Source organism: Ovis aries, chromosome 1 (genome assembly GCF_016772045.2).
Source record: "Ovis aries strain OAR_USU_Benz2616 breed Rambouillet chromosome 1, ARS-UI_Ramb_v3.0, whole genome shotgun sequence".
In the NCBI taxonomy this organism is placed as follows: Eukaryota; Metazoa; Chordata; class Mammalia; order Artiodactyla; family Bovidae; genus Ovis; species Ovis aries.
This window is the reverse complement of record NC_056054.1, coordinates 1,576,851-1,601,971: the sequence shown is the minus strand read 5'-3', so window position 1 is coordinate 1,601,971 and position 25,121 is coordinate 1,576,851. Positions and strand designations below refer to the sequence as shown.

At 46.5% G+C, this 25,121-nt stretch overlaps 2 protein-coding genes across 2 annotated transcripts; both read left to right on the top strand.

The window, feature by feature from the left end:
* The first annotated feature begins 4,143 nt into the window (after positions 1–4,143).
* LOC101106990 (olfactory receptor 9S13-like) lies at positions 4,144–5,094 on the top strand. Its single transcript, XM_042235877.1, has one exon. The coding sequence runs from the start codon at positions 4,144–4,146 to the stop codon at positions 5,092–5,094; it is 951 nt and encodes a 316-aa protein (XP_042091811.1).
* A 15,716-nt stretch (positions 5,095–20,810) lies between these two features.
* On the top strand, positions 20,811–21,761 carry LOC101106736 (olfactory receptor 9S13-like). The gene has a single exon (XM_042235812.1). The coding sequence runs from the start codon at positions 20,811–20,813 to the stop codon at positions 21,759–21,761; it is 951 nt and encodes a 316-aa protein (XP_042091746.1).
* Positions 21,762–25,121: the final 3,360 nt, after the last annotated feature.

Genomic DNA, 25,121 nt, shown 5'->3' with positions numbered 1-25,121 from the left:
CACCTGCTGCCTGGAGGACAGCTCTCCAAGGAGGGCCACTGGGTCCCTCTAAGTTCTCTTCCTTCTCTCCTGTTGGCCCCCAGTGCTTTCTGAAGGGTTTCAGGCTTCTTGCCTCCTCTGTCTTGAATTGAGGGGAATCAGAGCAAGATTGGCCACTGGAGGGCAGCTTCCGGGGACCCAGGGAGTTGAGAGTCCCCGTGCACTCAGAGCCCAAGTCTCAGCTAATTGGCCACTTGAGGCCTCTATTCCCAGCTAGCTCAGATAGATATATCTTCCCCAGCAAAGAGACTCTGAAGTGCAGGTTGAGGACATACTACCCAAACACAGGATCAGATCTAAAGGAGCAAGTGAACTGAATCCTCCTATCTCTTACTTGTTCTAAGACCCAGGAGCTTTCTACAGCAAGAATATGGACACGGGACAGACCCTCACTGGGAACACAGGAGTCCTCTGCTAACCCCTCCCCACTCTCACTTCCCTGCACAGGAAGCCAGGGCTGAACAGGGCAGTGTCCTGAGCACCACGTCATTATCATCAACACAGACCTGGGTCAGGAGTCCCATCCTCCCCGGGAGCACAGGGTCCTGGGTGAGCCATGCCCCTCCTGACATCACAGGAGCAGTGTGGCCATCACTCAGCAGGGCGTGGTCATCATCACTGACAGGTGAGTCCTGAGGACCTGGAGCCTAATCAACACTGCCCCCCTCCACCCCTGCTGCACTGCACAGGGTCGTTGAGGGCAGCCGGTCTGAACTTTAAAGAGAGTAGAAATAATCAGTGGGTCTCTTATAAATGTGGGGTTTCATTCAGTGCCTGAGGCTCTGCTGTTCTGACAAGCTCCAGGCTCTGCTGGATGCTATAGGCCCTCAGATCACATGTGAGATCAGCTCACAAGGAAGGATTCAGCCATAGCTAATACAAATTGAGGCTTGCAGATAACAACTGAATTTTTTGCTTTATTAGGCAAGAATTTCTCAGGCTCAATTCACACAGGTTTACTAAAGCCACTAAAATAGCCTCACTGGATCATCCCAACAAGCCAAAGGAACATGTGAGTTTGTTTTTTATAACAAAGGTGGTAGCTTGGTGCCGGGGTCCAGCCCCAGTGGATCCAGGGTAATTCAAAGCAAGGATGGAGTCGGCGAGGAGAGATTTATTTATTTAGAGATATAAACAGAGATTAGGAAAGAATAATGTAGTGGGGAAAATAGAGGAGAAAAGAGGCTGTATTCCTTGGTTTACATAGAAAGCCAATAAAGCCCCTAGACAAGGGACTTGCACCGTCTACATAGGCTGCAGGCGCCCGCTTGAATAGCGGAGGGTGCCCCACCTTGGGCTCCTCTCTCATGGGTCTTAGAAGCCCAGGCAAATAAGCAGACACGGCGAGCCTCTATGCTCCAGATGGGAATTCAGCCTGAAAAGGGAGAATAAGAAAAGAACGACATGGGGGAGCCGAGCATCAGAGCAAGACCCACAACTTTATTTTCAAAGGCAGCTTATATAACCCAAGTTGTACATAAAGAAATGATGGAATATGCAGAGTTATGCAGGGGCAGCAGTCCTGACCCTTATTGAGACCAGGCTTTCCTTTTGCATACCTTCCTGTATACAAAAGGTCTCAGGTGATTTACATTATCTTCTGGCCAAGAGGCCTGTTAACATTTTTATGGCTCTTTCCCTAGATAAATGTCTATCAACCAGAAAACTCAATTTCCCTTGAAGTGTTTTTCCTTTCATCTGCATCACCCTCAAAGTACTAAATAAACTTACATTCCTGTAGAACAAAGGTGCAGTGGGTTGTAACAAAGAAAATACTTAACTCAAAGATCTAATGTTGCTAATGCCAGGGCTACTGTCTGTTTTTTCTACATACCACCTATATCAACAAATAAAAGATATGAAAACTTGGCAGCAAGTATTGGCTCAACAATGAAACCCTTAATCAGTTCTAGTCTAATGATTTTGACTCCTCAGAAGGCCCTACATTCCTAGAATTTTTTAAGCTTCCTGTGCCTCTTGCGGTCGGGAGGCTGTAAACAATCACATGCGTAGCTGTAAGAGTCCGGATAAACCTGTCAAGCAGGCTAGAAAGCCATCAGAGGGGTTTTGGATTGAAACACTCTTATTATGCCCAGGAGACTTATTATCTAAAAGCTCTAAATTAATTTTTCCAGAAAAAGGTGGTGGGGGGACAGCCCCCTGTTAATGTCAGAGGACTTGGTGAAAGGCATAATATAGTAAGGCAGACAGATTCTGGTTTTGGGGTAGATGCTCGAGTAGGTCCAGGGAGGTTCCCTCGAGATCCGACTCACCTTTGCCTGTCGGGTCTCTTCCTCATGACCTTTGCCACTGGCGGGACTCCTCGTGCTGGCTCCTGGCAGCTTGGCTTCCTAGAAAAAAAAAGCCAGTCACTCCTCTGGGGCTCCCCCAGGCATCCTAGGGTCACTGCTGTGATGACCCAAGGCCCCTGATGCAAACGAACTGTCCTGGAAAACAATCACAAACATGAAGCTAGGAACCCCAAGGATATAGGAGCAAGGCCAGTCAACCTGAGAATGGTGGAAGATGGTCACTCTGGTCACATTTGCCAGGATTATCTTCATGAGGACCTGGCCAAGCAGAGGTGGACAGCTAGGTCATGGCCACCTCAATTGTGAGCACAGGGGGACAGGAACTGGCTGGGTACCAGTGTGTGCAACCAACGTGTGTAGGGCAGACCCTCAACTCCACCCTGAGCACCAGCTCCAGCCCTGAATTTGAGAGGGATCTCCCGGGACATCCAGGTCAGACTGTCCTGCTTTGCTGTCTTGTGAGGGTGGGAGTCAAATAGCCCAGGAGAGGAAAGCTGGACAACCCCTATGGTCATCAACCACTCCTTTGCTGGAAAGTATAGAATCTCTCAGGGCACCTTCTAAGAAAACTTCAAGAGAAGTTCCTGAAGGAACGTGGAGGCCACTGCTTCTCTAGAGTAACCACTGACCACCAAGCCTCTGCTTGTGCACCCCATCTCCTTCCAAAGTAAGCCAGCTCACGACGCTATAGATCTGACCTCTAGACCACATGGGCTTTGCTCTGAAATGCACCTTCTTATTGATCCTCATCTACACTGCGGGAGACGCTGCAGCTCGGGGCCCTCCGTCCTTCACCACTCCTCCCCCCTCAGGCTGCATCTCCCCTGATAAGTCCTCTGGCCATTACAGAGCTGGTCCCCGTGTGCCATGAGAGTGTGGTGGTCAGCCCTGCTCAGGGCAGACCAGGGAGGTCTGGGCTGTGACAGGGACAGGAAGCAGCACCCAGCAGGAGGACCGAGACACTGAGGAGATGTGACTGTGTTGGAGGCTCCCCCGGCTCCAAGCATTCACTACACAGGGTGTGCAGAGGACCCAGGGGCATGGAAGTCAGGACAGGAGAAGACATGCCCATCTCCTGAATGAGTCACAGCCCCTGTCCTGCTGCTTCTCAGACTGTGGGTTATTTCCTTCCCAAATTTGTCCAACACTAGAGGTCTCCTGAGATCCTCAAGGATGCACAGTGCTCTGGGGAGAAAACGATCGTGTAGTCCAGGTTCCAGACACTGATGCTGAGATGGGGCTTAGGGTCTGCAAGACAAAATGACAGAAATTCACCCGATCATTGCTAGTTCCTGCTCTCCTTCCAGCTTGGCCTTCCACGTGGGCAGGAAGCACTCAGTAAACATTTCCAAAATTTGTGAATTGGGTTAACAAGGAAAGAAAGTGCACGATTAGATGTTGAAGAAGGACACAACTCAGAAGCATCCCCTTGGGGATGGACAGCATGTATTAGAGGAAGCACAAGGGCTGCAATGCTCCTCACACTGAAGGTCCTGAACTCTGCAAAGCCCTTGACATGCCCCCACCACACAATGGCAGCAGCTCAGAGTCTGACAAGTGAATGAACGTGCATAATTATAAACTAGTGAGCTGGAGCAAATGTCCCTTTCCAGGTCAGTGAGCTCATCTGGCAGCAGAGCTGGGCAGCTGGTGACCCCTTGGCCAGTGGGCAGTGAGGCACTGAAGGGCTCCTGTTTCCCAAGAGAACATGACCTTGTGGCCTTGACCTGCTCCCTCTCCCTGCCTCCCACCAGCTCTCTGCTCTCTGCCTCGTGTCCCCCACCTCAGGACCATGTCAACCCCCCAAAATGGAAACCACTCAGTGATGCCTCTGCAGGAGTTTGTGCTGGATGGATTTCGGGGTGGCCCACAGACCCAGGCCCTGCTCTTTGCTCTGTTCCTGGCCCTGTACGTGGTGGCCGTCCTGGGGAACCTCACCATGATCGTGGTCATCACGCTGGATGCCCGTCTGCACTCCCCGATGTACTTCTTCCTCAAGAACCTCTCCTTTGTGGACCTGTGCTACTCATCTGTCATCACCCCCAAGGCCCTGGCCACCTTCCTGTCCTCCTCCAAGCTCATCACCTTCACAGGCTGTGCCATCCAGTTCTTCTTCTTCTCCCTGCTGGTCACCACAGAGGGTTTCCTCCTGGCCGTGATGGCCTATGACCGCTTTGTGGCCATCTGCAGCCCCCTGCGCTACCCCATCTCCATGCGCCCCTTGGTCTGTGCCCGCCTGATTCTGGGCACCTACTGTGGGGGCTTCTTCAACTCCATTGTGCAGACCCCCTTAACATTCACTCTCCCATTCTGCAGCTCCAACCACATCGACCACTTCCACTGTGATGTGCCGCCTCTGCTCAAGCTTGCCTGTGCTGACACTACCATCAATGAGCTGGTCATGTTTGGCCTGTGTGGCCTCATCATCGTGGGCACCACCCTCGTGGTCCTCACCTCCTATGGCTACATCACAGTGACCATCCTGAGGATGCGCTCAGGAGGAGGGAGACACAAGCTCTTCTCCACCTGCGGCTCCCACATGACAGCTGTGTCCCTCTTTTATGGGACCCTTTTTGTCATGTATGCCCAGCCAGGAGCTGTGGCGTCCATGGAGCAGGGCAAGGTGGTCTCCGTCTTCTACACCCTGGTCATCCCGATGCTCAACCCCCTCATCTACAGCCTGAGAAACAAGGACGTGAAGGATGCCCTGCGGAGACTGGGGCAGAGACACACAGCCACGTGACGGAGGGTGACTAAAGAGACCCAGTGTCCTGAGGAGAGGACAAGAGGACTTGAGGGGAGGCACTGGGTGTGGTTTGAGGAATTCATTCTTTATTCGTCTAATTCATTCTTTCATCCAGCATTTTATCCAACCCTTCCTGGAAACAAATCATGGGTCGCCCATTTCAAGGGTCCGTGGGAAAATCTTTGCCATCAGATAATTAACGGCTCATGATGATGAAGACCCTGTAGGGTAATATAGTCAGTAGAGTGATGACTTTCCTGGTGGCTCAGATGGTGAAGAGTCTGCCTGTAATTCAAGAGACCTGGGCAGGACCCCTGGCTCAGGAAGATCCCCTGGAGAAGGGAATGGCAACCCACTCCAGTATTCTTGCCTGGAGAATTCCGTGGACAGGGCAGACAACTCATGGGATCACACAGAGTTGAGCAAGACTGGTGACTAGCACAACATAACAGAGTCATAGAGGCAGGATAGGTAGGAGTCATAGAAACAGGCTACATTCTCTACCTCAGCTCTACGTAACAAGACTTCTCCATTCATGGCTGATACATGAATCTCTTGAGGCTGAATGGTTTACTGACGGGAGCAAATTTGTAGAAATGGGAACCTGAAAGGCCGTCTGTGCCACAGTTAGTCTAGCTGAAGTCACAGAAGAAGAAAGAGGAGGAGGAGGATGAAGAAGAGGGCAAGGGGGAGGGAGAGGAGGAGAAGGGGAGGAGGGGGATGAGAAGGAGAGTGCAGAGGAGGAAAAGGGGGGAAGGACTGGAGAAGTTAGGGAGGAGGACAGAGGATGAACTGAGACAGAGACAGAGACAGGAGGGACATAGAGAGGAAGCCACCCTCTTAGGTGGGGCTTAGAGACCAATCACAGAGAGCATCTTTTTTGATACCAATTAAAATGAATGCCATTAAAAAGCATTTATTACATTTATGAGATAGACATTCAAGCAAAAGGTGATATTTGATGATATTAAAGAATTTATTCATTGTGGATATCCTTTTCTTTTAGAGAGGCATGCTGAAATACTTATAATTGAAACCCTGTTTGTTTAATACTTCAGTTCAGTCAGTTCAGTTCAGTTCAGTTGCTCAGTTGTGTCCAACTCTTTGCCACCTCATGAATCGCAGCATGCCAGGCCTCCCTGTCCATCACCAACTCCCGAAGTTCACTGAGACTCATGTCGATCGAGTCGGTCATGTCAACAGGCCATCTCATCCTCGGTTGTCCCTTCTCCTCCTGCCCCCAATCCCTCCCAGAATCAGGGTCTTTTCCAATGAGTCAACGCTTCGCATGAGGTGGCCAAAGTACTGGAGTTCCAGCTTTAGCATCAACCTTCCAAAGAAATCCCAGGGCTGATCTCCTTCAGAATGGATTGGTTGGATCTCCTTGCAGTCCAAGGGACTCTCAAGAGTCTTCTCCAACACCACAGTTCAAAAGCATCAATTCTTCTGCGCTCAGCCTTCTTCACAGTCCAACTCTCACCTCCATACATGACCATGGGAAAACCATAGCCTTGACTAGACGGACCTTAGTCGGCAAAGTAATGTCTCTGCTTTTGAATATGCTATCTAGGTTGGTCATAACGTTTCTTGCAAGGAGTAAGCTTCTTTTAATTTCATGGCTGCAATCAACATCTGCAGTGATTTTGGAGCCCCCCCCAAAATAAAGTCTGACACTGTTTCCACTGTTTACCCATCTATTTCCCATGGGGTGATGGGACTGGATGCCATGATCTTCGTTTTCTGAATGTTGAGCTTTAAGCCAACTTTTTCGCTCTCCTCTTTCACTTTCATCAAGAGGCTTTTTAGTTCCTCTTCACTTTCTGCCATAAGGGTGGTGTCATCTGCATATCTGAGGTTATTGATATTTCTCCCGGCAATCTTGATTCCAGCATGTGTTTCTTCCAGTCCAGCATTGCTCATAATGTACTCTGCATATAAGTTAAATAAGCAGGATGACAATATGCAGCCTTGACGTACTCCTTTTCCTATTTGGAACCAGTCTGTTTTTCCATGTCCAGTTTTAACTGTTGCCTCCTGACCTGCATACAGATTTCTCAAGAGGCAGGTCAGGTGCTCTGGTATTCCCATCTCTTTCAGAATTTTCCACAGTTTATTGTGATCCACACAGTCAAAGGCTTTGGCATAGTCAATAAAGCAAAAATAGATGTTTTCCTGGAACTCTCTTGCTTTTTCCATGATCCAGGAAATGTTGGCAATTTGATGTCTTGTTCCTCTGCCTTTTCTAAAACCAGCTTGAACATCAGGGAGTTCATGGTTCACGTATTGCTGAAGCCTGGCTTGCAGAATTTTGAGCATTACTTTACTAGCATGTGAGATGAGTGCAATTGTGTGGTAGTTTGAACATTCTTTGGCATTGCCTTTCTTTGGGATTGGAATGAAAACTGACCTTTTCCAATCCTGTGGCCACTGCTGCATTTTCCAAATTTGCTGGCATATTGAGTGCAGCACTTTCATAGCATCATCTTTCAGGATTTGAAAGAGCTCCACTGGAATTCCATCACCTCCACTAGCTTTGTTCGTAGTGATGCTTTCTAAGGCCCACTTGACTTCACTTTCCAGGATGTCTGGCTCTAGATTAGTGATCACACCATCATGATTATCTGGGTCATGAAGATCTTTTTTGTACAGTTCTTCTGTGTATTCTTGCCACTTCTTCTTAATATCTTCTGCTTCTGTTAGGTCCATACCATTTCTGCCTTTATTGAGCCCATCTTTGCATGAAATATTTCCTTGGTATCTCTAATTTTCTTAAAGAGATCTCTAGTCTTTCCCATTCTGTTTTCCTCTATTTGTTTGCATTGATAACTGAAGAAGTCTTTCTTATCTCTTCTTGCTATTCTCTGAAACTCTGCATTCAGATGCCTATATCTTTCCTTTTCTCCTTTGCTTTTTGCCTCTCTTCTTTTCACAGCTATCTGTAAGGCCTCCCCAGACAGCTATTTTGCTTTTTTGCATTTCTTTTCCATGGGGATGATCTTGATCCCTGTCTCCTGTACAGTGTCACGAACCTCATTCCATAGTTCATCAGGCATTCTATCTATCAGATCTAGGCCCTTAAATCTATTTCTCACTTCCACTGTAAAATCATAAGGCATTTGATTTAGTTCATACCTGAATGGTCTAGCAGTTTTCCCTACTTTCTTCAATTTAAGTCTGAATTTGTTAATAAGGAGTTCATGATCTGAGCCACAGTCAGCTCCTGGTCTTGTTTTTGTTGGCTGTATAGAGCTTCTCCATCTTTGGCTGCAAAGAATATAATCAATCTGATTTCGGTGTTGACCATCTGGTGATGTCCATGTGTAGAGTCTTCTCTTGTGTTGTTGGGAGAGGGTGTTTGCTATGATCAGCGCATTTTCTTGGCAAAACTCTATTAGTTTTTGCCCTGCTTCATTCTGCATTCCAAGGCCAAATTTGCCTGTTACTCCAGGTGTTTCTTGACTTCCTACTTTTGCATTCCAGTCCCCTAGAATGAAAAGGACATCTTCTTTGGGTGTTAGTTCTAAAAGGTCTTGTAGGTCTTCATAAGATCGTTCAACTTCAGCTTCTTCAGCATTACCGGTTGGGGCATAGACTTGGATTACCGTGATATTGAATGGTTTGCTTTGGAGAGGAACAGAGATCATTCTGTCATTTTTGAGATTGCACCCAAGTTCTGCATTTTGGACTCTTTTGTTGACCATGATGGCTACTCCATTTCTTCTGAGGGATTCCTGCCCACAGTAGTAGATATAATGGTCATCTGAGTTAAATTCACCCATTCCGGTCCATTTTAGTTCGCTGATTCCTAGGATGACAACGTTCACCCTTGCCATCTCTTGTTTGACCACTTCCAATTTGCCTTGATTCATGGGCCTGACATTCCAGGTTCCTATGCAGAATTGCTCTTTACAGCATCGGACCTTCCTTCCATCACCAGTCACATCCACAGCTGGGTATTGTTTTTGCTTTGGCTCCATCCCTTCATTCTTTCTGGAGTTATTTCTCCACTGATCTCCAGTAGCATATTGGGCACCTACTGACCTGAGGAGTTCCTCTTTCAGTATCCTATCATTTTGCCTTTCCATACTGCTCATGGGGTTCTCAAGGAAAGAATACTGATGTAGTTTGCCATTCCCTTCTCCAGTGGACCACATTCTGTCAGACCTCTCCACCATGACCCGCCCATCTTGGGTTGCCCTGCGGGCATTGCTTGGTTTCATTGAGTTAGACAAGGCAGTAGTCCTAGTGTGATTAGATTGACTAGTTTTCTGTGAGTATGGTTTCAGTGTGTCTGCCCTCTGATGCCCTCTTGCAACACCTACCATCTTACTTGGGTTTCTCTTACCTTGATCGTGGAGTATCTCCATGGCTGCTCCCACAAACCACAGCCACTGCTCCTTACCTTGGACGAGGGGTATCTCCTTACCACTGCCCTTCCTGACCGTCAATGTGGGATGGCTCCTCTAGGCCCTCCTGGGCCCGCGCTACCACCGCTCCTCAGGTTGCTCCTCCTGGCCGCCGCCCCTGGCCTCGGACACAAGGTGGCTCCTCAGGGCCACCGCCCCTGGCCTCGTTCATGAGGTGGCTTTTCCCGGCCGCCCCTGGCCTCAGACGCAGGGTAGCTCCTCTCAGCCGCCGCCCCTGACCTCTTTCACGAGGTGTCTCCTCCCTGCCACCACTGACCTTGGATGCCACCCCTGGCCTCAGACGTGGGGTAGCTCCTCTGGGCCGCCGCCCCTGGCCTCAGACTTGGGTAGCTCCTCTTGGCCGTTCCTGCACCATCGCAGCCTAGCACGCTCAGCCATTGCACCTGACCTCGGACGTGGGGAAACTCCTCTCGGCCGTGCTTAGCACACTGGGTCGCAGCTGCCTGCGCTTAGCACACCGGGTTGCAGCCGCCCGCAAAGGGGCTATTAGAGTAGGGTAGGGGCTGGACAAGCCTGGCCATGAGTTGATGGCTATTAAAGCTGAGCAATGAGTAATCAGGGCTCATTACACCATGTGCTCATCTTCTTGTGTATTTAAAATGTCCCATCCTCCTCCCCCTCCTTGTCCACATCACGATGCTTAGTCAGGATGTGTCTTGGAGTTCATTGTTCTGCAACACCCTCCCTCCCAAAACACACATTGCCAATGGGGTTCCTTCTTCAAGGCTCTGAGTCTCTTCTATTCTGTTTTTGAAAATATTTTCTCTTCCATTGTTGGTTTTTCTCTATCAAAGTTAGTTAATTTTATATTGAATTTTACATATCTGTCCTTTATACTTATTAACTTCTCTTTAATACACTTTTTCTTTTTCTCTATACTTATCAGGAAGCCCTTAAGACTTTCTCCTGTGCCAGAAATTTCCTTTTTTGTTGTGTAAAGTCCGCTTGCTTTATAAACAGTTTCAGCTCCCATGTTATGACAGCTGACATTCTAATTTTGTGCTTTTGTAGCTCTAAACGTGCTTAGCAAGATGAACACGTGCTTAGCCTGTGTGAACACGGTATTTTTCTCTTTGGTATAGGTGAGTTGCAGATTTTTTTTTAAATTCTGTTTCATGTTGGTTCCCAACAACAAAAATAATGGGAGAGCACATATGAAATCTGAACTTCATTTCATTTGAAAATCAGATCTAGCAACGCAAACCAGCAATAGTTGGCCAGAGAGGGAAGCAGTTACAGTCTTGATATGACATTCACCCACCTCCATCTCCTTTTAGGTGTTTACTCCGCAAAGAAAGACAATTCATGGAGAGAAGAAAAAAAAAGACAAAAGAGAGCTTATGAAATAAATCATTGTGGGATACTAAGAAAAGCTATTACAATGAAAAACTTAATGATCAATAAAAATTATAGTAAAATTTTCCTCATTATAACTTATGATTCTGCAATCCCACTTCTGGGCATATATCCAGAGAGAAATAATTTGAAAAGATGCATGCACCAGAATGTTCATAGCAGCACTATTCACAGTGGCCAGGAAGCATCCACTGACAGACGAATGGATAAGGAAAACGTGGTACCTATACACAGTGGAGTATTACTCAGCTGGTGAAGAATTTGCCTGCAATGCAGGAGACCCAGTTTCGATCCCTGGGTCTGAAGACTCCCTGGAGAAGGGAACAGCAACCCACTCCAGTATTCTTGTCCGAAGAGTTCCATGGACAGAGGAGACTGGCGGGCTACAGTCCATAGGGTCACAAAGAGTTGGACACAACTGAGTGGCTAACTATAAAAAAGAATGAAATAAGGCCATTGCAGCAACATGGATGGACCTAGAGATGGTCATACTGAGTGGAGTCAGGCAGATGAAGAAAGGCAAATAGTATATGATGTCACTTATATGTAGAATCTAAGAGAAGGATACTAAGGAACTTATTTACAAAATGGAAATAGACTCACAGACATAGGAAACAAATTTGTGGTTACCAAAAGAGAGGGAGGGAGAAAGATAAATGAGTTTGGGATTAAAATAGATACACTACTATATATAAACTAAATAATCAATGACGACCTACTGTGTGGCGCAGGGAAATAGAGTTAATGCCTTGTGCAGTTCAGCTCAGTCACTCAGTCGTGTCTGACTTTCTACGACCTCATGGACTGCAGCACGCCAGGTTTCCCTGTCCATCAGGGACCTGCTCCAGTTCCTGGAGCTTGCTCAAACTCATGTCCATCGAGTCAGTGGTGCCATCCAACCATCTTATCCTCTGTCACCCCCTTCTCCTGCCTTCAATCTTTCCCAGCATCAGGGCATTTTCAAATGAGTCAGTTCTTCCCATCAGGTGGCCAAAATATTGGAGCTTCAGCTTCAGCATCAGTCCTTCCAATGCATATTCAGGACTGATTTCCTATATTTTATTTATTTATTTTTTTTACTTTACAATATTGTATCGGTTTTGCCATACATCAGCATGAATCCACCACGGGTGTACACGTGTTCCCCATCCTGAAACCCCTTCATCCCAGTGCAACAGCCCTAAGCATCCTGTATCCTGCATTGAACCTGGACTGGCAAATAGTTTCTTATATGATGTTATACAAGTTTCAATGCCATTCTCCCAAATCATCCCACCCGCTCCCTCTCCCATAGAGTCCAAAAGACTGTTCTATACATCTGTGTCTCTTTTGCTGTCTCGCATACAGGGTTATCGTTACCATCTTTCTAAATTCCATATATATGCATTAGTATACTGTATTGGTGTTTCTCTTTCTGGCTTACTTCACTCTGTATAATAGGCTCCAGTTTCATCCACCTCATTAGAACGGATTCAAATGTATTCTTTTTAATGACTGAGTAATACTTCATTGTGTATATGTACCACAGCTTTCTTATCCATTCATCTGCTGATGGGAATCTAGGTTGCTTCCATGTCCTGGCTATTATAAACAGTGCTGCAATGAACATTGGGGTACATATGTCTCTTTCAGTTCTGGTTTCCTTGGTGTGTATGCCCGGCAGTGGGATTTCTGGGTCATAAGGCATTTCTATTTCCAGTTTTTTAAGGAATCTCCACACTGTTCTCCATAGTGGCTGTACTACTTTGCATTCTCACCAACAGTGTAAGAGGGTTCCCTTTTCTCCACATCCTCTCCAGCATTTATTACTTGTAGACTTTTGGATCACAGCCATTCTGACTGGTATGAAATGGTACTTCATTGTGGTTTTGATTTGCATTTCTCTGATAATGAGTGATGTTGAGCATCTTTTCCTGTGTTTGTTAGGCATCTGTATGTCTTCTTTGGAGAAATGCCTATTTAGTTCTTTGGTCCACTTTTTGATTTGGTCGTTTATTTATCTGGAATGGACCTGCATGAGTTGCTTGTATATTTTTGAGATTAGTTGTTTGTCAGTTGCTTCATTTGCTATTATTTTTTCCCATTCAGAAGGCTGTCTTTTCACTTTGCTTATAGTTTCCTTTTGTGTACAGAAGTTTTAATTTTAATTAGATCCTGTTTGTTTATTTTTGCTTTTATTTCCAGTATTCTGGGAGATGGGTCATAGAGGATCCTGCTGTGATTTATGTTGGAGAGTGTTTTGCCTGTGTTCTCCTCTAGGAATTTTATAGTTTCTGGTCTTACGTTTACATCTTTAATTTATTTTGAGTTTATTTTTGTGAATGATGTTAGAAAGTGTTCTAGTTTCATTCTTTTACAAGTGGTTGACCAGTTTTTCCAGCACCACTTGTTAAAGAGATTGTCTTTAATCCATTGTATATTCTTGCCTCCTTTGTCAAAGATAAGGTGTCCATAGGTGCATGGATTTATCTCTGGGCTTTCTATTTTGTTCCATTGATCTATATTTCTGTTTTTGTGCCAGTACCATACTGTCTTGACAATGGTTGCTTTGTGGTAGAGCCTGAAGTCAGGCAGGTTGATTCTTCCAGTTCCATTCTTCTTTCTCAAGATTGCTTTGGCTATTCTAGGTTTTTTGTATTTCCATACAAATTGTGAAATTTGTTCTAGCTCTGTGAAAAATACCGTTGGTAGCTTGATAGTGATTCCATTGAATCTATAAATTGCTTTGGGTAGTATGCTCATTTTCACTATATTGATTCTTCCAATCCATGAACATGGTATATTTCTCCATCTATTAGTGTCCTCTTTGATTTCTTTCACCAGTGTTCTATAGTTTTCTATCTATAGGTCTTTAGTTTCTTTAGGTAGATATATTCCTAAGTATTTTATTCTTTTCATTGCAATTGGGAATGGAATTGTTTCCTTAATTTTTCTATTTTCTCATTATTAGTGTATAGGAATGCAAGGGATTTCTGTGTGTTGATTTTACATCCTGCAACTTTACTATATTCATGGATTAGCTCTAGTAATTTTCTGATGGAGTCTTTAGGGTTTTCTGTGCAGAGGATCATGTCATCTGCAAACAGTGAGAGTTTTACTTCTTTTCCAATTTGAATCCCTTTTATTTCTTTTTCTGCTCTGATTGCTGTGGCCAAAACTTCCAAAACTACGTTGAATGATTTCCTTTAGAATTGACTAGTTGACCCCCTTGCAGTCGAAGGGACTCATAAGTCTTCTCCAACACCACAGTTCAAAAGCATCAATTCTTCAGGGCTCAGCCTGCTTTATGCCCAACTCTCACATCCATACATGACTACTGGAAAAACAATTGCTTTGACTAGATAGACCTTTGTTGGCAAAGTAATGTCTCTGCTTTTTTAATATGCTATCTAGGTTGGTCATAACTCTTCTTCCAACATGCAAGCATCTTTTAATTTCAAGGCTTTACTCACTATCTGCAGTGATTTTGGAGCCCCCAAAATAAAGTCTCTCACTGTTTCCATTGTTTCCCATCTATTTGCCATGAAGTGATGGGACTGGATGCCATGATCTTAGTTTTTTGAATGTTGAGTTTTAAGCCAACTTTTTCACTCTCCTCTTTCACTTTCATCAAGAGGCTTTTAGTTCCTCTTTGCTTTCTGCCGTAAGGGTGGTGTCATCTGCGTATCTGAGGTTATTGCTATTTCTCTCGGCAATACCTTGTAATAACTTATAATGAAAGAAAATTTTTTAAAAACCAATATGTATATTTATATATATGTATACCTGAAACATTTTATTGTACACTTGAAACTAATACAACCTTATAAATCAAATATATTTCAACAGATTTTTAAATATAGTAAAATTTTAACAGGATTTTGTTATTAATATGAATAAAGCAATGATGCTACTATAAGATATAGTATAGTCTTATAGATAGCATATTAAAAAGCAGAGACATTACTTTGCCAGCAAAGGTCCATCTAGTCAAGGCTGTGGTTTTTCCAGTAGTCACGTATGGATGTGAGAGTTTACTGTGAAGAAAGCTGAGCGCCAAAGAATGGATGCTTTTGAACTGTGGTGTTGGAGAAGACTCTTGAGAGTGCCTTGGACTGCAAGGAGATCCAACCAGTCCATCCTAAAGGTGATCAGTCCTGGGTATTCATTGGAAGGACTGATGCTGAAGCTGAAACTACAATACTTTGGCCACCTCATGTGAGGAGTTGACTCATTGGAAAAGACCCTGATGCTGGGAAGGATTGGGGACAGGAGGTGAAGGGGACGACAGAGGGTGAGATGGCTGGATGGCATCATTGACTCGATGGACATGAGTTTGGGTGGACTCCAGGAGTTGGTGATGGACAGGGAGGCCTAGTGTGCTGCAATTCATGGGGTCTCAAAGAGTCGGACATGACTGAGTGACTGAACTGAACTGATTGACTGTAAGATATAATATTGTATTTTTAAAAATTTCCTTTTCAGTTGCATTAATAGGAAACAGTGATGACTAACACATATGATGGTGTTTATTTAACTTCACTCAAAATTTTAAAATGCACATCAAAATAATAATATATGATTTTTCATCTATCAAATTTAAAAAATCATAAGTTTTATAACATCAGTTGTCAGTGAGAATGTGGAGAACAGAGACAGTTTTATATATTTTGAGGAAATAACATTAAAATCAAAATGATTTCAGTAACTATAGAAAGGTCAAAATATTCAGTAAACTTTTTCTGCTTGGGGAAAAATTAACATCAGCTTCACAGAACACACCAGTATAGATTCTGGATGTATTAACAATGTGATTGTTGAAAAAGTAAAAACTCCAAGGTTATGAGAACATGAAGGAGTCTTCACTGAGGGTGTACTTGTTAGTTTGATGTGTAGCCAAGAGGGTAGTTGACCCTTAGGAAACCCCAGTTTCCTCAGGAAGAGGCTGAGGAGAGGATAGGAGTATCCCTGGAGAAAGTCATATGAGAGCCAAGGAGACCACTCAAAAGCCAGCAGCACATTGAACAAATGTTAGATATACAGGATCTGTAAGATGGTTGGATGGCATCACTGACTCAACGGACATGAGTCTGAGTAAACTCTGGGAGTTGGTGATGGACAGGGAAGCCTGGCATGCTGCAGTCTATGAGGTTGCAAAAAGTTGGACATGACTGAGGGACTGAACTGAACTGAACTGAACTGAATATGGAAAGAGCTCAGAATCTATGAAAATTTTGTTGTAAAATAGAAAGTAGAGACTGAGAAAGCAAAGACTGACTGTCATGTGGGAAGCTCTCCTCCCATCAGGGAAGTGGACCAGAGTTTAGTCTAGGATGACGTTGGGTAGGTTTTTAAGGCCAAAGACTGAAATACATGGGAAGAGCTCTGCTTCACACTGAAACAGCAAGTATGTGAGTCACTGAGCCCAGTGATATGGGCTATCAGGCCAGTGTTCCTGGGGCTGTGGTCCACAAAGAAGGGGTTAAGTCCAGGCTCAGCCTCCCCTGCTTGTCTAATTTGGATCACAGCCCCCAGGCAAGACTGCATTAACGTAATGTGCTTGTAAAGGAACAAATAACAGAATTAGAAACACAAACGGCCAACAACTGTATGGAAAGATTAGCCCACACTAATAGTTGTGCTCATTAAAAGTGGATACTAGTGTTAGTGGATCAGTTGGGGCTTCTCAGAGACCCAAAGCCTATAGGACGTGTACAGACATGTATAGAGCATCCCTGGCTGCTCAGTGGTAAAGAACCCACCTGCCAATGCAGGAGACATGGGTTCAATCCCTGGGTCGAGATGATGCCCTTGAGAAAGAAATGGCAACTCACTGCAGGAGTCTTGCCTGGGAAATCCCATGGACAGAAGAGCCTGGCAGGCTACAGTCCATGGAGGTCACAAAGAGTCAGATACGACCTAGCAACTGAACAACAACACAGACATATATAGAAACAGTCACTATAAGGAAGCACCCCCGCACTATTATGGATGCCAGTGGGACCCAGATCTGCGGTTGGCAGGCTCAAGGTTCAGGAAAAGCTTCTGTTTTCAGTTTTGAGTACCAGAACAGGAAAACCCTGATGTCCCAGCCTAAAAGGCAGTCTGGCAGATGGAACCCCTTCTTATTTAGAGGTGGGTCAAGGTCTTCTTCTATTCAAGCTTTCAACGGATTGGATGAGACCCACCTACAGTAGGGATGCAATCTGCTTTGACCTGTGTACCAATTTAAAATCCATCCTAAAACACCCTCACCCAAATACCTCGAATCATATTTGACCAAATATCTGGACATCCCCTGGCCCACTCAAATTGATGCAACTAGTCGTCACACCATGTGAGATGCACAAATATTCAGAAGATGAAAGATGTTAAGTGCTGAGGGGAGACCCATGTGCATTTTTCATGTCCTGATGCCAGAGACAGAAATTGTACCAGGTCTGAGAGTGCAGTAGGGAATAGGCATAAAGATCAGCTGCCAGTCCTGGCAATGTGACCAGGAGGGCAAAGTGAGCATTCTTCGCCATATTGTTTATAACAGAAAAAATAGTCTCATGGTCCACTAATACGATGGATAAATAAATTTAGTTAATCTACCCATTAAAGGCAAAAAACTAACTTAGATATTCATAGAGTTAGCGAAAAGATCATCTTGTAGAATTAATGAATGTCATGATCCATATTTTAGAAAAGTTAAAATCAATAAAATAAAACCCACCAGCACGCACACACGTCTGTAGAGAATCCATCCGGTTCTAGATAAGACTGAGGTTTTTACACCGGTTAAAGTTTCTTTTTTTCCTTTGCCACATCTTCATTGCTTGGATTTCTGCAAGCACATGTTCATTTTGAATTATTTTAAATAGATAATTTAAAATATATATGTTAGAAATAAAAAATGTAAAAAAGGATGCTCTTAAATTAACTGATACATATGATAAGGACTGAGTGATTTGCACAAGGTCATGGGGCTTGAGGGAGGAGAACCATGATAGAAGGGAGGGACCCAGTTCCTCAAGGCAGGACTCATTCACACCAGGCCACTTTTTCTCAACCAACATAGTGGGAATGTAGCAGGAGGGCTTTGTTAGGAGGAGGGGCCCTGGGCCCAGGGATTCACACCTCTTGCCCCTGAGGGAAGGCCATGGGGTCTGCTGTCAGACTCAGTGCTTACCTCCTGTTCATTGCTCTGGGGTTCAGAGGAATTTCCGGGTTCGGTTCCCAGCCCTGCAGGTGAGAAGGGTCAGAAAAAGGGTGGCCACAGGGGACACAGTAGAAGCCGAAGTCCCAGGACACTTTAGAGGCCAGAACACAAACAACTTCACCTAATTGGCCATTCGAGGCCCAAAGACCTGCTGTGCTGGTGGAGAGATCTTTCCAGCAGAGTGTCCCCAAGGTGCAGGCACCTTAATCTGCTTCCCAGCTGATGGACAGTGTGGAGGGGCAGGTGAACTGAGTTCATGCCCTGCTCTGCTTCTATCAAGACCCAGGAGTTCCTGCAGCCAGAGCCTGCTGCCCTCCTCTGCCCTCTCCTCACTCTCACTTCATTGCACAGGAGGCCAGAGGTGGACCAGGGAGGGGGCCCTCAACACCACATCATTATCATCAGCACACACCTGGGTCAGGAGTCCCGTCCTCCCCAGGAGCACATGGTCCTGGGTGAGCCATGTCCCTCCTGACATCACAGAGGCACTGCGGTCATCCCTCAGCAGGGTGTGGTCAGCATCACTGACAGGTGAGTCCTGGGAGCCTGGAGCCTGGACAACAAGGTCCCCCACTCCTCACTGCCCTGGGCAGGGTCAGTTAGGGCAGCGGGTCTGAGCTTAATGAGAGTAGAAATAATCAGGGATCTTACAGTAAATGTGGGTTATACTTTGGTGCCCAAGATTCTGCATTTCTGACAAGCTCTTGGCTTCTCAAGCTGATGCTGCAGGAGCTTAGATCACACGAGTGGCGAGAGTTCACAAGGAAAGGGCTCAGGACACTGTCCCTACAGATAGACGTCATAGGCGGCATGGATTCTTTTGCTTCGCCTGAGAAAGTACTTCTCAGGCTCAACTTAAAGGCAGGTTTACTGAACCTACCACCACAGCCGCACATGGGTCACCTCAAAAGCCAAAGGAATGTGAGTTTGTTTTTCCAAAAACCAAACCGGGAGCTTGGCTGCCCAGATGAAAACACCAGCTGCTTCTCATGTATTCCCCCAGGCATCCTAGGGTCACTGTTGTGATGACCCAAGGGCCCGTGAGGTGGACAAATTGTTCTGGGAAATAATCTCAAATATAAAGATGGAAACCCCAGGGGACACAGAAGCAGGGTCACCCAACCTGGGGTGATGGGTGGGAGATGGCCCCTCTGGTCGCATTTGACATTGTTATATGGGTGGGCAGAGCAGAGGGCAAGGGTGAGGCCCCGCAGGTGTGAGTGTGTGGGCACAGGGCCTGGTCAGGCCCATGGCTAAGGTGTATGGAGCAGACCCTCAGCTCCACCCTGAGCACCAGGTCCAACCCTGAATTTGAGGGGGTCTGCCAGCATCCCCTCTGCTGTCATGTGAGGGTGGGGTCAAGTAGCCCAGGAGAGGAACACTGGACCACGCACTCTTTCACCACACCCTGTATTGTTAGAATGCCATGGCTCTCACAGACCACCTTCCAAGAGAACTTCAGGATGAGAGGGAACGTGAGGATCATCCCTTCTTCCCCCTTCACTGACCATCCAGCCTCTGCTTGCATACCCCACCCGCGTGGAGCTCACTCCCTGCAAAGAAAGCCAGATCCATGATGCTACAGCTCTGATCTCTAGAAAACATGGAATCTCTCTGGAATCAGCCTCCACCCTCTCACTGATCCTCCCCCCTCCCTGGGAGGCACAGCTGCTCTGTGCCCACCTCCCTTTCCTACTCCCACCTCTTTAGACTCAATCTCCTTGGACCATTCCTCTCGCCATCACACAGTGGGTCCCCATATCCCATGTGAGTGTGGTGGTCAGCCCTGCCCAAGATGGACAGTGGAGGTCTGGGCTGTGACGGGGACAGGAAGCAGCACCCAGCAGGGGGACCCAGACACTGAGCAGATGTGACAATGCTGAAGGCTCCCACAACTCTGAGCAATCGCCCACAGAGATGTGCCAAAGAGCCAGGGCATGGAGGTAAGGGCAGAGGAGGACATGCTCAGGTCCTGAATGTGTCACAGCCCCTGTCCCACTGCTTCTCAGACTATAGAGTTGGGCTGTCCCCTTTCTATGAATTGTCCAACATCTGGACATTGGCGAGAAGCACCCTGAGGTCCTCAATGAGGCAGAGAACTGGTCCAGGCTCAAAGAAAAAAAAAAAAAAAGATGCTGAGTTGGGGCTGAGCATCCACAGGGAAGAGAGACAGAAAGCACTCGAATTAGCCTGGTGAGGACTGGTCCCTGCTCTGCTGCCAGCTTAGTGTAGCAGCAGAACAATTACTAGGTCAGTCCTGTAACAGAAAGTGCTTAATAATACTTCTGAAATTAGTGAATCAGTAAAATAAGGTGAAGAAAGCACAAGATTACATACCTAAGCAAGATGTGTAAATGCAATAGTTTAGGAGCATCCTTGAGGTGAAGCAATATTTCCTTGAAAGGAGTGAAACATGGCTACATTGCTGTTTTACACCGAAGGCTCTCAGCTCAGATAGACACCTGTGACACCCCCTCGGATCCTCAGCAACACTCAGTTTCTCATGGAGGGAGCGCTCCAAGCAAGTATATGAAGATCTGAATCAGAGGAATGTCTGCCATTTCAGGCCAGTCTGAGCTCATCTGAAAGCAGAGCTGGGCAGCTGGTGGTCCCTTGGTCAGTGGGCAGTAAGGTACTGAAGGGGTCCTATTCTACAAGAGAGTATGACCCTGTGGCCTTGATGTGCTCCCTCTCCCTGCCTCCCACCAGCTCTCTGCTTTCTGCCCCATGTCCCTCAGCTCAGGGTCATGTCAACCCCCCAAAAGGGAAACCTTTCAGTGATGCCTCTGCAGGAGTTTGTGCTGGAGGGCTTTGAAGGCGGTCCACAGACCCAGGCACTACTCTTTGCTCTGTTTCTGGCCCTGTACGTGGTGGCGGTCCTGGGGAACCTCACCATGATCGTGGTCATCACGCTGGATGCCCGTCTGCACTCCCCGATGTACTTCTTCCTCAAGAACCTCTCCTTTGTGGACGTGTGCTACTCGTCTCTCATCACCCCCAAGGCCCTGGCCACCTTCCTGTCCTCCTCCAAGCTCATCACCTTTGGGGGCTGTGCCACACAGCTGTTCTTCTTCTCCTTACTGGCTACCACTGAGGCATTTCTCCTGGCCGTGATGGCCTATGACCGCTTCGTGGCCATCTGTAGCCCACTGCGCTACCCCATCACCATGCGCCCCTCGGTCTGTGCCTGCCTGGTGCTGGGCTCCTACTGTGGGGGCTGCCTCAACTCCATCCTGCAGACCAGCTTCACATTCAGCCTCCCGTTCTGCAGCTCCAACCACATCGACCACTTCCTCTGTGATGTCCCTCCATTGCTCAAGCTTGCCTGTGCTGACACTATGATCAATGAGCTGGTCTTGTTTGGAATCTGTGGCCTCATCATCGTGGGCACCACCCTCATGGTCCTCACCTCCTATGGCTACATCACAGTGACCATCCTGAGGATGCGCTCAGGAGGAGGGAGACACAAGCTCTTCTCTACCTGCGGCTCCCACATGACAGCCGTGTCCCTCTTTTATGGGACAGTTTTTGTCATGTATGCCCAGCCGGGGGCTGTGGAGTCCATGGAGCAGGGCAAGGTGGTCTCCGTCTTCTACACCCTGGTCATCCCGATGCTCAACCCCCTCGTCTACAGTCTGAGAAACAAGGACGTGCAGGAAGCCCTGCGGAGACTGGGGCAGAGACACACAGCCACGTGACGGAGGGTGGACAGAGAGACAGTGTCCTGAGAACATAACAAGGTTTTCGGGGAGGCATTGGGTTTTGTTTGAGGAATATATTCTTCTTTCATGCAATTCATTTTTTCACCCATTTCACTCAATCCTTTGTGGAGGCACATGTTGGACCACACATGCAAGTCTGAGATGCAGAGATGGATAATGCCACTGGAAAAATAATGGCCCATGATGGGGCAAGATTCTAATCTCAAAGTCTGGATAATACAACAGGCAGAGTAATGAGCAGAGTATTGAAACAACATGTGTATTCCAGGTTCAACATCCTCCAGGGAAGTTATGAAACCAACAGTCTTAGGCCTCTCTCTTCACTTCATCTATGAATCTAATGTAAATGTGTGCTTAGCAATCTTCCCTGGAGCACATAGAATTGGGGGGGGGGCGGTCAGAACACTCATCCTGGCTCCTTCATTGGTGATAGCCTGGGCATCCCCACAGCCAATTAGGGGAGTTAGGAAGACCATGCTTTCCCTCAATCCTTCAGTAGGGCTGTTCCTCCCCTCCCCCTTCTGTTCACTGATGCCACCACCCAACAAGGCAGCAGGGAGCACCTGTGTTCCTGTTTCATACGCTCCTAGTGCTCCCTGTCCTGGGTTTCTCCCCTCAGACAGCAGCTGGGAGCCCCAGGGAGCCAACGTGGATGCCTGACACCCAAAGTTCACCATCCAACCTGACAGGTGACACTGTCCTGACTACTTGTGACCCTAAGAAATGGGACCTTGTCAACACAGACACCTCTGAATAAGGATGAAGCTCACGTGGCTGCAACAGAGCAGGCAGTGGAGAGGGAAGGTACGCTTTCTTGGCGGTGAGCACAGCTCCTGCTCTCTGTCCCAGACTCCCTGGGACCCTTAATTTTGACCTGCCCATTCAGCGCTCCATTCTTGGGCTCCATGGACCCAACACACAGCCTGGACTCAGAGCCTGGTGGCCTCCTTAACATGTCTCCTTTTAGTAGAATCATCCACTCTAACAGTCATTCCAAAGGCCCCCCGGACACGGAGATGGTCTGTACTCTGTAGGGTCAGTAGGCATGTGCCAGTCTGTCGGGTCACGGCTCTCCATTTCCCTGCTCTCCCTTCCCAGGAGAACTGCCTGAAGGGGCTGACAGCTAAGTTATCAGACTGCAGCTCACGATTACTCAATCTGACATATACGACACAGTCTCTGTCAAGCTCTTTTGCTCACTGATCTCCAAAATTAATTCTATGTCTGTCCTACGTGACTATATTTATCTGAGAATGCAATTTTTAAAACGAAATCCCCAATTTTCTGCGCCATAAATGACATGGTTTCTTAACTTCTCAAGTGACAGCGCCGTTCCACCCCCACTCTTTTTCCTGCCCTCTTCCTGCCCTCTTCCCTCTTTTCTCTTCCCGCTCGTTTCACTCCCCGTCTCTCACTCGTTCTCCCATTCCATGGGTTTTCCAAAGCACTGGGCTTCTAAGCTTAAACCAGATTTGGAATGGAAAAAAAGGAAGTGCAATCTTCTTTTTTTTTCTTTTTCTTACACAAGAGTGCAATTATCATCGATATGTAAAATTTAAATGTACAAACAGTGACATATCCATTGTTCTTAGGCTTCCCTCTTGGCTCAGTGGTAAAGAATCTACCTGCTGATGCAGGAGATGTGGGTTCAATACCTGGTCTGGGAAGGTCCCCTGGAGAAGGAAATAGCAATCCACTCCATTACTTTTGCCTGGAAAACCCCATGGACTTAGGAGCCTGCCAGGCAATAGGCCATGGGGTCGCAAAGAGTCGGACATGACTTAGCGACTGGACAACAACAACTTATTGTTCATCAGTTCAGTTCAGTTCAGTCGCTCAGTCGTGTCCAACTCTTTGCAACTCCATGAATCACAGCACACCAGGCCTCCCTGTCCATCACCAACTCCCAGAGTTCACTCAGATTCACGTCCATCGAGTCAGTGATGCCATTCAGCCATCTCACCCTCTGTCATCCCCTTCTTCTCCGGCCCCTAATCCCTCCCAGCATGAAAGTCTTTTCCAGTGAGTCAACTCTTCGCATGAGGTGGCCAAAGTACTAGAGTTTCAGCTTTAGCATCATTCCTTCCAAAGAAATCCCAGGGTTGATCTCCTTCAGAATGGACTGGTTGGATCTCCTTGCAGTCCAAGGGACTCTCAAGAGTCTTCTCCAACACCACAGTTCAAAAGCATCAATTCTTCGGCACTCAGCCTTCTTCACAGTCCAACTCTCACATCCATACATGACCACAGGAAAAACCATAGCCTTGACTAGACGCACCTTAGTTGGCAAAGTAATGTCTCTGCTTTTGAATATGCTATCTAGGTTGATCATAACTTTTCTTTCAAGGAGTAAGCATCTTTTAATTTCATGGCTGCAGTCACCATCTGCAGTGATTAGAAAAGCATTAGTTAGGACTTTGGAATAAATCAAGAAACCTGGTTAGATATTAAAGGAATAGAAATTCTCCAATAATCTGAAGGAAAAGATCTTTTTTTAATCCTACAGATTCTCTTTTTGTTTACATTACCTACATTTCAGATATCAGTGGAAATCACTGCACAATGTTAGAAGTGGTTTATTTTGTTTGTAGATCCCATACAATGCTTTGCAAGCTGCTGTCATAGGTAAGTTCTCAGTACATATCTTTTGGTGATTATCAATCAGTTCATTCAGTCACTCAGTCATGTCTGGCTGTTTGCAACCCCAAGGACTACAGCATGCCAGGACCCCCTTTCTAACACCAACTCCCAGAGTTTACTCAAACTTATGTCTATTGAATCGGTAATGACATCCAACCATCTCATCCTCTGTCATCCTCTTCTCCTCACGTCCTCAATCTTTCCCAGCATAGGGTCTTTTCAGATGAGTCATTTCTTCCAATCAGGTGGCCAAAGTATCGGAGTTTCAGCTTCAGCATCAGTCCTTCCAATGAATATTCAGGACTGATCTCCTTTAGGATGGACTGGTTGGATCTCCTTGCAGTTCAAGGGACTCTCCAACATCACAGTTCAAAATCATCAATTCCTCAGTGCTCAGCTTTCTTTATAGTCCAACTCTCACATCCATACATCACTACTGGAAAAGCCATAGCTTTGACTAGACAGACCTTTCCTGGCAAAGTAATGTCTCTGCTTTTTAGTATGTTGTCTAGGTTGGTCACAGCTTTTCTTCCAAGGAGTAAGCTTCTTTGAATTTCATGGCTGCAGTCACCATCTGCAGTGATTTTGGAGCCTTCAAAAATAAAGTCTCTCATTGTTTCCATTGTTTCCCCACCTATTTGACATGAAGTGGTGGGACCAGATGCCATGATCTGGCATTGCCTTTCTTTCGGATTG

Bases quoted from the DNA above. Each gene is read 5' to 3' on its own strand.
- LOC101106736 (XM_042235812.1), top strand. From the start codon at position 20,811: ATGTCAACCCCCCAAAAGGGAAACCTTTCAGTGATGCCTCTGCAGGAG.
- LOC101106990 (XM_042235877.1), top strand. From the start codon at position 4,144: ATGTCAACCCCCCAAAATGGAAACCACTCAGTGATGCCTCTGCAGGAG.